General features: G+C 36.0%; 1 protein-coding gene across 4 annotated transcripts in view; it reads right to left on the reverse strand.

Annotated features, from left to right (window-relative positions):
* Nucleotides 1-12,784, reverse strand: part of ATL1 (atlastin GTPase 1) — a 78,367-nt gene that overhangs the window by 20,337 nt on the left and 45,246 nt on the right. For all 4 annotated transcript variants that reach the window (XM_073800498.1, XM_019923925.3, XM_073800497.1 and 1 more), the window contains exons 5-6: nt 10,769-10,819; nt 8,549-8,605 (exon numbers count right to left, since the gene is read on the reverse strand). In XM_073800498.1, coding sequence (XP_073656599.1) covers nt 8,549-8,605; nt 10,769-10,819 — 108 coding nt within the window. The remainder of the gene's footprint in view (nt 1-8,548; nt 8,606-10,768; nt 10,820-12,784) is intronic.

Raw genomic sequence — 12,784 nt, forward strand, 5'->3', positions numbered from 1 at the left:
GTATTACCATCCATTGATTTAATACTTTGAATTCAGAAACTCTACTAACTTTATCCACTGAAAAATAATTTCATGATGGTGTTTCTGCAGTTCAAGAAGGGCCATGGCACCTAGTATAAATATTTTGGACACTCTCACACCAATTTATGACTTACTCTTTCTTAAAAATGTAAAGAGGTAATACTAGGCTGGATACATAATAGCACACCAAATCCTGAATCCACGTATTTCAATTTTGAGTCCAATGAGTTTACTTGTATAAAAACTATACACAATCCTAAATATGCATATAACACCATAATTAGCAAATATTAATTGGACATCTGCTGTATGAAAAGTAGGTGCTCTAGACTAAAAAAAGTAAACTACAAAGCTCCTGTTCTTAAGATATTTATAATTTAGTTAGTGGGATGGGATGTGCACATTCAAATATAAGACCACAGCTATAGCTCAGTAAGTGCCTAGGATTAGGAGGAGGAAGAGAGACATTAAGGGGTGGTGGTGAAGTGCAAGGGCTTTGAGCCTGTGGCCTAGGTTGAAGGCCAGCTCTGCAACTTAAGGATACATGTGACCAAGGACAAGTTTCTTAATTACTTTAAGCCCTGGTGTTTCCTCATCAGTTAAAAAACAGAAAGAAAAGAATAAAAAGGAGTAACAACATTACTTATTTTATATAACTATAATGAACATTCATTTGAATCATGTAAGAAACATATTTAGGGCTTCCCTGGTGGTGCAGTGGTTGAGAGTCCGCCTGCCAATGCAGGGGACACGGGTTCGTGCCCTGGTCCGGGAAGATCCCACATGCCGCGGAGCGGCTGGGCCCATGAGCCATGGCCGCTGAGCCTGCACGTCCAGAGCCTGTGCTCTGCAACGGGAGAGGCCACAACGGTGAGAGGCCCGCGTATCGCAAAAAAAAAAAGTGCTCCATAAATTATTACTATGTAGGCCTTCCAGACATTTCAGGTACCTACCTGTGGCCATTGGGAGAATCCTGGTCTACACTGCTTACCTAATTCTGTGTAACCAGATGAATATTTTATTCTAATTTCATGTAATTCTCAGATCACCTAAATTGCTCTCCGAACAGAACATGGGATAAGGCAACTTTCTCAGACAGAGAGAAGGCTTTTCCCTTTCCTCAGCCCTACCAATGTGTCTTTTCCTTTCATTTACAGCCCAAGGAGCCAAACAACAGCTTCTCATTTTCTCAGTGAAATCATGGATTTCTCTGGTATGACTTGGCAGTTGCAGTCATCATAGATATTTGACCAAGGATGTTTTGTTTCAAAGTCACTGAAATCACTATCAAAGAATTTTATTCTGTAGAGGAACACTCTTAAATCATGGGAATAAGGGTCCTTAAATATAATTAAGTAAACTAGTGTAAAATAATTCCTAATTTGCCATATGTAGGCCTAATTTGAATGGGAAATTGTGAGAAACAGGTTTATCCTAATATAATAGTACATTATTATATGCTTCCTCTACTATTATTTTCTAGCAATCTTCAGTTTAACCTTAAAACTGGCATGGACTAGCTCCTCTCAAATAATACAAATCCACTGAAAAGAACATGAAGAATTGAGTTTCACTCTTATCTCACAAAGAGAATTCAGATCTTTTTTTCCCACTTTTTTTGAGATATAATTGACGTATAATACACTGTGTACATTTAAGGTCTGCAACGTGATGATTCGAGATACCTATATACTGTGAAATGATTAACACAATCAGGTTAGCAAACACCTCCATCACCTCACATAGTTACCATCTGTGTGTGTGTGTATGTGGAGAGTCAAATCTACTTCTAAGGTTTAGGGTACTGGTGGGCCTTTAAGTGTATAAAAATGGTTAATAAAAATGCTATGGGAGGGCTTCCCTGGTGGTGCAGTGGTTGAGAGTCCGCCTGCCAATGCAGGGGACACGAGTTCGTATCCCGGTCTGGGAAGATGCCACATGCCGTGGAGCGGCTGGGCCCATGAGCCATGGCCGCTGAGTCTGCGTGTCTGGAGCCTGTGCTCCGCAATGGGAGAGGCCACAACAGTGAGAGGCCCGCATATCGCAAAAAAAAAAAAAAAAAAAAAAAAAAAATGCTATGGGAGAAAACTGGGATGAATTAATCCAGGAGATGGAGTACTTAATACTGAGAAGATGAAAGAGAAGAGAATAAATGTAATTAGTCCTAAAACATATGCTCAAGAATCTTTCATTCTTGAGCATAGGCTTCTAAGAGAAGGGAATTCAAGTTTGTGTGCAAGAGAATTTTTTTAGGGTTTATTCTTTCTGTTACAGGCAAATCTTAATTTACTAACTACCTGTGCATAGAACTGTACATATAAATGGTACCCTATCTCCCTGCTACCAGAACCTCCCCTATCATAGATATCCTCTGCTGGGGTGTGCCCAGTTGCTAATTCAGTCCCCAGATATCATGTACCTAAGAATGACCTGGCGAGGGGCTTCCCTGGTGGCGCAGTGGTTAAGAATCCGCCTGTCAATGCAGGGGCCACGGGTTCGAGCCCTGGTCCGGAAAGATCCCACATGCCGTGGAGCAGCTAAGCCCATGTGCCACAACTACTGATCCTGTGCTCCAGAGCCTGTGAGCCACAACTATTGAGCCCACGTGCCACAACTACTGAAGCCCACGTGCCAAGAGCCCGTGCTCCGCAACAAGAGAAGCTACAGCAATGAGAAGCCCGCGCACCGCAACAAAGAGTAGCCCCCGCTAGCCGCAACTAGAGAATGCCCGTGTGTAGCAACAAAGACACAACACAGCCAAAAATAAAAATAAATATAAATTAAAAAAAAAAAGAATGACCTGGCGAGTAATGATTCCCTGGTCCCAACACAAGGATCTGATTCAAAAGAACTGGGATACAGCTCAGAAATCTAACTAATAAGTTCACCAGGTAATTCCAATCTACGTGCTCATAAAATCTTGCTCTGTGTCTATCACCAAGGCTGCAGATCTCATTAAAAGCCATCTCAGCACACAAGCCAAATACTGACAGCAGTCTTACCAACCTATCTCAGGGCTCCATGCCTCAGAGAGGTGCAGGAATTATTGGATATATTCAAGGCTCTGGCTTAAAGGGACCAGGATTGAGGAATAGGACCAGGATTGAGGAATATTATGGCTAGTATTTAAATTTACTTGAGATTAAACAGGCTTTTGTAGACTGGCTTATAAAGATACGCACCATACAGAAATACCACTGGGAAATGTACTGACATCTAAAAAATTGGTTCAAGTGAAGCTTGAGAATATACTTCAGTAAATTGGGGGATGTAGCCTATATAATTAGAGGACATGAAATGGTTAAAGAGTAAACTCCTGGGCTGCTATAACCAAAAGGCACATTTAATGACATAAAGGCTTCTTAGAGTCCACTTTCCAGCATATTGGGGAATCCTTTTCAGCTCAGGCCCAACAGCAAACTTACTGTTATCACCACATTATTGAACAAGTGGAAACCCTCTCCACTACCTCAGCCCAGCAGAGTTGAGAGAACATGAATGACAAGCACACAGAGAGAAAGCTGTAGAGCCACACAATGGAAAAGGAGCCTTTCCCAGCGTAAGAAGTAACTAATGGCTGACCATTTAGCACAGAGCATTAGAGGAAGACAGTCTTGCTTGGTGCTGAAAGACAGTCTGTAAATGAAACAGTTCATTTAAGGTGCACTTCAAATAAGGTCTAACAATCTGAAAAACTCCTAATAAGGATTTTGTAATGAGTAATAAGGATTTTGACACAAGGATGTAATCATCTCACTGTAGAGCTATGTGGGGCCTTATGACCAAGGAAGAAAAATTCATAGACCCAAATAGAGACAAATCTCCTACCACACCTGATGAGATATTTTCACCAGGTCCTTAGAGCAAATTGGAAATTATTACCTAAAGTCCTTGTCAAATATGTATGGGTATTACATGTTTAAATTAATGGAAATGTATTCATTCTCAACCAAACCTCTTGATGTCCTAAGGTAGAGAAGCTAAAGAACCTAGTTATTTTTAAAGAAGAGTTATATTAATGAGGTAGCTCCTAGTGGATCATTATACTTAAGATTCAAGTGCTCATAGTGAGCAAAGCAAGTGAGAAAATAAGTAATGTCACTCAGAGAACGCTATATTATGTCTTAATTTGGATTATACTTCTGGAGTGTAGTTTACAGCTGGCTTTTATAGGCTTGCAAGGAAGACATTACAGTTTGAGGAATATTACAAATCAGGTTTGTAAACAAGCTATATAGCATGTTGGTAGCTTGAAACTGGCCACAGTAAAAGTATTTACACCACAGAAATCAGCAAATGCTACAAATCAGACCCACCTCCCCTGCTTCCCTAGTCAGTTGTAAACATTAACCAGCACACCACTGGCTAAACTTAACACTTCAAAATCACTTTTAAACTGAATTCACTTAGCTTTTAGTTCTCTTTTTTTAAAATATAGTTTTAAAATACAATTACAGATATTTTGTTTGCTTGGTATAAATTGGCTTTTGGTTTAAGAATCCAATTAATCTCTTAATTCAGCTATTCATTTCATTGGCTAATTGCCCTCACTTTTGCTGCCTGAGACAGATCTTGTTTATTATTTATAATTTCACTCTGTTTCAGAGTTAAGAATTCTTCTATTTTACATTTGTTAAATTTAGTTTTAGTAAAAATTATTATTTTAAAAATATTATTGCCCCTTACTTCATTTTCTCAGGCAGTATTTAAAATTTCTCCACAATTTTATCCAAATAAATAAAACTATCTTCTCAGATAGAAGAGAGTAGAAACTGACCTGCTGAAAGAACTGCTGAAATTAATTAAATTTTTATTTAAAAGTTATTTTATTTTGGAATTTTTTCTAATTTAAATGTGAATTATTTTGCTGATATCTTAAATGTTGTTCTAAGATTTAAGTATATTTGCATTTTATCTTTTAATTTCATGATGTGTAGTATTTTTGTCTTGAATTTGGTTGCTTTAATTTTAAATATTATTTTTTAAAATAAATTTATTTATTTATTTTTGGCTGTGTTGGGTCTTTGTTGCTGCGCACTGGGCTTTCTCAGTTGTGGCAAGCGGGGGCTACTCTTTGTTGCAGTGTGCGGGCTTCTCGTTGCAGTGGCTTCTCTTGTTGTGGTGCATGGGCTCTAGAGTGCAGGCTCGGTAGTTGTGGCGCACGGGCTTAGTTGCTCCGCGGCATGTGGGATCCTCCCTGACCAGGGATTGAACCCGTGTCCCCTGCATTGGCAGGGGGATTCTTAACCACTGCGTCACCAGGGAAGTCCCTTAAATATTATTAAAGTAGCTTTGGAAGCTACTTTTGCTACTTAACGAGTTTCTCATTTCAATTTCAGATACTTAGATTTATAAGTCCAAACCTGTTCAGGAGTCACTGTTGACTCATTCAGTCAAAACTTTTTCTTTTCATTGACATTTGTAACGCCAACAGTTTACCAACAAGTAGTGATCTCTTAAAGTTTTTTCTATTGTTTTCAGTTTGTTGTTTTTTGTTAGTTAGTTTAGTTTTGTTTTGTTTTACCGAAGGCCTGTTTGCCTGCCTATCTATCCATCTATCTATCAACAGAGCACTGGTTTGTCTCTTTTGGTTTTAGTTTATCTAGCAAAGTATAAGAAGCAGTGACATCTGCTGGTAAGACTGAAAACTCCTTTCCAGAATTTACTCTGGAGTTACCCAATCTATGTCAATGAGTCCTGAGGTAGCAAGTTCAGAAAAGAGAAAAGTCAAAGCAAATAGCCTAATCACTATACAACACTTCAACTATCAACGTAATGAATGATTTCTAAAAAAGACAACAGAGTCTAACGGGTATTGTAAACCACACAGAAGATGGTATGCAGGGACTTATTTCATTCTATATCAACTCCTCTCCCCACCTGCTTCGCCAGATGTGAGAGGAGAGATTCATACTCCTTCCGTCACAGCACACCAACATCTCTCCATGCAAAGGTCCCTTTCTTGTTTTACTTTATCATATTTTTTCCCAGACTCCCACTCCCATTCCTCAACTGTCTGCTCTCAACCACACTTATTCTAACATATATTATTTTGTGTATGTAGAAGTTTTAAAATCACACATAGTATCATGCTATAGAACTCAAACTTTTTCCCTACTTAATTCAGTATTAATTTTAACACTTTACTCATGCCACTCTATACTTTGGGTTCATTGCGTTTGGATGTTGCAAAATATTTCAGAGTATGCTTTTCACCCTATTTTATGTATCTGTTCTTCTGGTGATGGACACCTAAGTTGCCTACAACTTCCTGCTACTACAACTCTATCAGTGCCACAGTGAGTATCCTTATATATTTGCCCTGCTCCACAGAATGGTTGCTCCAATCCGCACTTTAACCAACAGGGCTTGAGTGTTCCCATTTACTCAAATCCTAGCTATCATTTCATATTTATCCCCATGTTCTACTTTTTGCCTATCTAATGAGTATAAAGTGGTATCTCATTGTTTTAATCTTTAACTGATTATCAATAAGACTTAACATCCCTTAGAAAATGTGTTAGCCATTCAGGTTTCCTTTCTGTTAATTGTCTATACATCCATTGCCTAATTTTTTTTATTAAGTTCAGTTTATCATTTGTGAATGGCTTGGGATTTTTTTAAGACCTTCTTTTAGTAAAACTGAGAGGAAGGTACAAAGGTTTGCCATATATATATATCACCTGTCCCAACACATGCATAGCCTCTCCCACTATCAACATCACTCGCTAGAATGGTATGTATTTTTTTAAGCAAGAATGAACCTACATTGACATCATAATCACTCAAAGTCCATAGTTTATCTTAGGGTTCACTCTTAGTGTTGTACATTCTATGGGTTAGGACAAATGTATAATGACATATATCCATCATTATAATATCTTATAGAGTATTTTCACTGCCCCCCAAATCCTCTGTGCTCTGCCTGTTCTTTTCTCTGCCCCTCATGCTGCACCTTCGGCCCACCCCAAAACCACTGATCTCTTTATTGTCTCTATGGTTTTGCCTCTTCCAGAATATCATATAGTTGGAATCATACAGTGTGTAGCCTTCTCAGATTGATTTCTTTTGTTTAGTAATGCGCATTTAAGATTTCTCCATGGCTTTTTGTGGCTGATAGCTCATTTCTTTTCTTTTGTGTTGAATAACATTCCATCATCTGGATGTACCACAGTTTAAATATCCATTCACTTACTGAAGGACATCTTGGTTGCTTACAAGTTTGGGCAATTATGTATAAAGCTGCTACAAACATCTGTGTGCAGATTTTATGTGGACATAAGTTTTCAACTCCTTTGGGTAAATACCAAAAACACAATCACTGGATTGTATGGAAAGAGTAGGTTTAGTTTTTTAAGAAATTACCAAACTATCTTTGAAAGTGGCTGTACCATTTTGCATTTCCACCAGAAATTTATGAGAGTTCCTGTTGCTGTACATCCTCATTTGTGGAGCATGTGGTGTTGTCAGTGCTCTGAAATTTGGCCATTCTAATAGGTGTGTAGTGGTTCCTTTGCCTATTTTTGATGGGCATCCCAGTCTTATTTGCAAAACTTCCTTGCACATTCTATATATTAATCCCTTGTTGACTTTTGACATTGTCATTATCTTCTACCAATCCAGTTACTTTGCTTATAGAGTCTCCTGATAAATAGAAATACTTTATTCTAATATAGTAATATCCATCAATTTTTTACTACATTTTTTTTAGTGGGGGGGGGTGTCTTAGTGAATAACTGTTTCTTCACCCCAGGTCAGAAGGATATTCTCCAATATTTTATTCTATTAACTTTTATAGTTTTAAATTTCATATTTAGTTCTTTAATACAACTGGAGCTCTCTTCCACATATGGTGTTCAGGAGAAATTCAACTTTTTCTTCAAAAAGTGAATTAGTTTTTCCAAACCCCAGCTATTAATCCATCCATTTCCCACTGGTTTATGACATGACCTCTACTGCATACTAGGTTTCTATATATAGAGGGATATTTCTGAGCTCTGTTTAGTTTCATCTGTTTTTCTCGTATCTGTGCAGAATCACACCATTTTCATTGCTATGGTTTTCTAGTATGTATTCAATCCCCCAATTTGGATTTTCTTTTTAAAAACTGACAGATCAAAAGAGAACTTAATTTTTCCATGTAAGTTATAAAAAATGTGTTGAATTTCTCAAAAAATTCTGTTGTAGTTTTAATTGGAATTGCACTGAGTTTATTGGTTAATCTGGGGAAAAATAAATTCTCTACAACATTAAATCATCCTGTCTGGAATCATATTATATCTCTCTGGTTTGTATAAATTTTCCTTTATGATCTTTAATGAAACTTTGAAAATATTTTCTCCATAAAGGTCTTTATATTTTGGATTTTAGTAGTTAACTATCAAAGCTTTTTTTTCTTTTTTTCTTTTTTCTTTTTCTTTTCTTTTTTGTGAATGGAGAAAGAAACATGACCCTCTTAGTTAGTATACCTGGTTATAATCTTCAGGAAACTCTAATAAGAATTTATCATCATTTTATACCCACTCACCTGAAATGGCTTCAGGAATGTTTCCTCCATTGCCAGCCTGCCATACTCAGTGAAAAGCTACAAGGAAAATCACACACATACACACACACACACACACACACACACACACACACACACACACACACACACACACAGAGAGAGAGAGAAAACTTCAGTATCTGCAAAGTTTTACTTCTTGGTTTTCTTCCACTAATTTTTTTCTCTAGCTGTAACATAATACTGTATTATTAAGATTAAAATAATCATTTTAAGTAACTAAGTATTAGATAAAGCAGGGCTACAGTAATTATATATTTTAAAATTAAGGACATAAAGTACATTTTAAAAATGAAGTTTCCATTTTAAAGGTAACACCTTTTATATCTAAAATGTAGGACAATTTTTTTTGTGGGGAAGATGGGGGACAAAGAAACATGTTAAATGACCTTTCAAAGCAAAACTTTCATAGATTAGACCAGAGAGCTATAAACTAAGTAGGATAATTTACTGTTGTTGCCAGAGGAAATTTAACGTCCCAATGGTCTTGATCATTACAAAGACATACAGGCATTTGGTTTAAGAAGTGAAGAATCAAATACACCAACTTCTTTTATTTTTTTATTGCTCCCAATTGAGAGGTACCATATCATTTTGTGTTGCCAGAAATGTAAGGTTTTGGAGAACATAGACTTGAGGGGGTGATTGTGATTGGGCCTCTGGTGAGAGTTCCGTACAGACTAGCCAGGTGGATTTCCCCATATGTACACAGGAAATGCCGCTTCATCACACGAGAGTACCAAGCCACAGAGGCTTCTCAGAGCTGGGGAAGGATGCCGACACAGAGGATTCCCCTCCTTTGCCCCTTTAGAATAGCTCCCAAAGTACCACACTGCCTCCCCTGTGAAAACTATGGAAATCTAGAAAGCAAATGGTAATAACTAGGCATCTGATTAGAGTGATTAAATGAAAGTCTAGAATATGTCTAAAAGGCAGCAGGTCCAGGGATTAGAATCATTACTCATTCTCATTAGAATCATTTACTAACATAATTTGAATTCACAATCTTTTTTGAGGAAGGATGAGGTGTTGTCATTTACAGGAAAATTTTTAAATGATCTCAAAAACTATCACTTAATATCAAAGCCCCAAATCAGTCCTTTTTTTAGAAATCCTAAACTGGTATTGAACAGTGCCATGTCATTAACTTGGAAAGCAACTGGCTAGGTTATGACACATGCCTAAAGAAGCAATTGCACTCATTCTAGGAAACATCTAACAATTTGGCATATTGTCTATTTGTCATAAATGGTCAGTGTGATGTACTAGAAACATATTTGGGAGTAATGCTAGATGTGAACTCCAAATGATATTTCCACTCTCACAGATCACCCTGCATTATCATCCTTTGTTATTTGTTAAACTGCACAGGGCTCTTATTGGCAAGATAAAATAATACATTGAAAGCAAAATTTTCTATAAAATATGCAGAGGAAAACTATCAGAGAAACAATAGGTTTTTCTATGTAGCCAAGAATAACATGAATTGAAAAAGAGTAGACAGAGATGCAAACTATCTTTAGAAAACATCTAATCTTCTACTTATTTGAGATTTAAATGCTGCTTGGAGAGTGGAAGAAGCACCGAGTCCAATCAGATGATCAAATTTCTATTCCCACTCTGACACTTACTAGCCACATGAGTTTAGGCAAGTCATTTTTTTTTCAGAAAAAAATTTCTCATTCATAAAATATTAAGGCTAAATTAGGTGTCACTGAGATCTTTTTCAGATCTAAAATAGAATTCTATGAGTAATCATCAGGTAGTCCCCCATAGTTCTTAGCTATAAAGCGGCCCACAGGAAGAAAAATCTGGCATACAACTGATATCATACTAACAATTATTAAATCCCTGACCATAGGACTTCAACTTCACATTCTGGGTCATTTTTAAACCAAAGGTTCTTTCTTCACTCTAATTTGCCATATATTTTTCCATATACAGGGTTGACAGCAAATAGCTTTACTGAAACAAAGGACTTTGAAAACTGAATTAGAAAGAATAGAATCATACAGGGCTAGAACTAGAAACCTGGAAATGGGACAACCTCCATTTGGTTATGTTTTTAAATCTTTCTGACTGTTATGTTTTCCAAGTACAAAAAGACCCCCCAAAATCCTAAAGTTCTGCTGTACATGCCCGAAAGATTACTAGATATACAAAAGGGACTGTAAATATTGTTACCTGAAGGTGCTGAAGATCATCCTCCTGCACATTTTGAGATAAGTTATATACCTTGATTAAGAAATAAAGTCAAAATGAGAAAATAATTAGCAGCATACTAAGCACTTATTTTGTTATTCTCTATTTTTTTAAATATCAATTTCACAAAATCAAACTCTCTCACATATATTTATAAGACCTTGAGAGAGGAGTAAAGAAAGCCTGAGAGACAATAAATAATGTGCAATGATCGTAAAATTTTTCCAGAAATACAGTAGCTACCTGATTTGGAGACAGAACAGTAAAATTATTTTATGAACGTAATTCAACAATTAGTAATAAAATAATCATTCTTACAGGCATATGAAAATAATAATAATCTAGATCTTAATAACTCGTATATAAAATTTTGTCTTGAAAAATTATGTTGGCTTCTTTACAATCAATTATTTAAGTCTATAGAAAGCTCCATCACATGGAAGTTAAGTTCTGAATATCATGCTTACATCCTCAAACATATGCATTACTGCTTCACGAACAGATCACAGCATTAAGGTGAAATTCTTTTTTTCTAAGGAGGAGGATTAATATCAGTAACTTCAAAGAAAAGTTAATGATGTTTATATGTTTATGTACTGATACAAACAGTATACTTTGTGTACTTATTTAAATAACAGACCACTTCTCAGATAATAACAAAAAATAGTCATTACAAAGGACTTAGAGTTTTCAGCAAAAATATCTAATGTCTCCAGGAAAAATATAAATAGTAAATATTTAAAAGGCAAAATCAATCTGGTTTTAATTGACTTGTGTAAATTGCACATACTGTTGACTATGAAGAAGTTAGATATTAAGTTGGTATTTTAAAGGCTAATTAAATTAAGAAGTATATTTTTAAAAGTTAGTCTTACACCTACATTAATGAATAGATCAACCAGACAGAGAATCAATAAGGAAACACTGGACTTAAACAATACATTAGATCAGATTGACTTAATAGATATATAAAGATCATTCCATCAAAAAGCAGCAGAATACACATACTTCACAAGTGAACATGGAACATTCCCTAGGACAGATTATATGTTAGGTCACAAAACAAATATTAATAAATTCAAAGAAGAATGAAATCATATCAAGCAGCTTCTCCAACCACAATGGTATGAGACTTGAAACCAATCACAAGGGAAAGAAACGGGGAAAAACCCACAAAAATGCTGAGATTAAACAATGTGCTACTGAATAACCAGTGGACCATCAAAGAAATCTAAGAAATTTTAAAAAACATAAAGATATATGAGAGCAGAAATACAACATACCAAAATCTATGAGATGTGGCAAAAATGCTTCTGAGAAGGAAGTTCATAGCAATATAGGCCTACCTCAAAAAAACAAGAAAAATCCTGAATAAACAATCTAACTTTACACCTAAAAAGACTAGAAAAAAGAACAAACAAAGCCCAAAGTTAGCAGAAGGAAGGAAATAATAAGGATCAGAGCAGAAATAAATAAAATAGAGACTAAAACAAAAAATAGAAAACATCAATGAAACTAAGAGGTAGTTGAAAAAATAAAATCAACAAGTCATTAGCTAGACTAACCAAGAGAAAAAGAGAGAGGGCTCAAATAAATAAAATCAGAAATGAAAGAGGAGAAATTACTACTGATACCACAGAAATACAAAAGATCATAAGAGACCACTATGAACAGTTATATGCCAACAAATTGGACAACCTATAAGAAATGGATAAATTTCTAGAAACATGCAATCTTCCAAGACTGAATCATGATGAAAAAAAAGTCTGAATAAACTGATTATTAATAAGGGATTGAAACAGGAGTCAAAAATCTCCCAACATGCAAAAGCCCAGGATTTAATACCTAGCTTTCTAAAAATATTCCAAAAAATTGAAGAGGAGGAAAATCTTCCAAACACATCTTACGAAGCCAGCATTATCCTGACACCAAAACCAGAGGAGGACACCACAAAAAAGGAAACTACAGGCCAATATCCCTGATGAATATAGGTACAAA

Source organism: Tursiops truncatus, chromosome 2 (assembly GCF_011762595.2).
Source record: "Tursiops truncatus isolate mTurTru1 chromosome 2, mTurTru1.mat.Y, whole genome shotgun sequence".
Taxonomy (NCBI): domain Eukaryota; kingdom Metazoa; phylum Chordata; class Mammalia; order Artiodactyla; family Delphinidae; genus Tursiops; species Tursiops truncatus.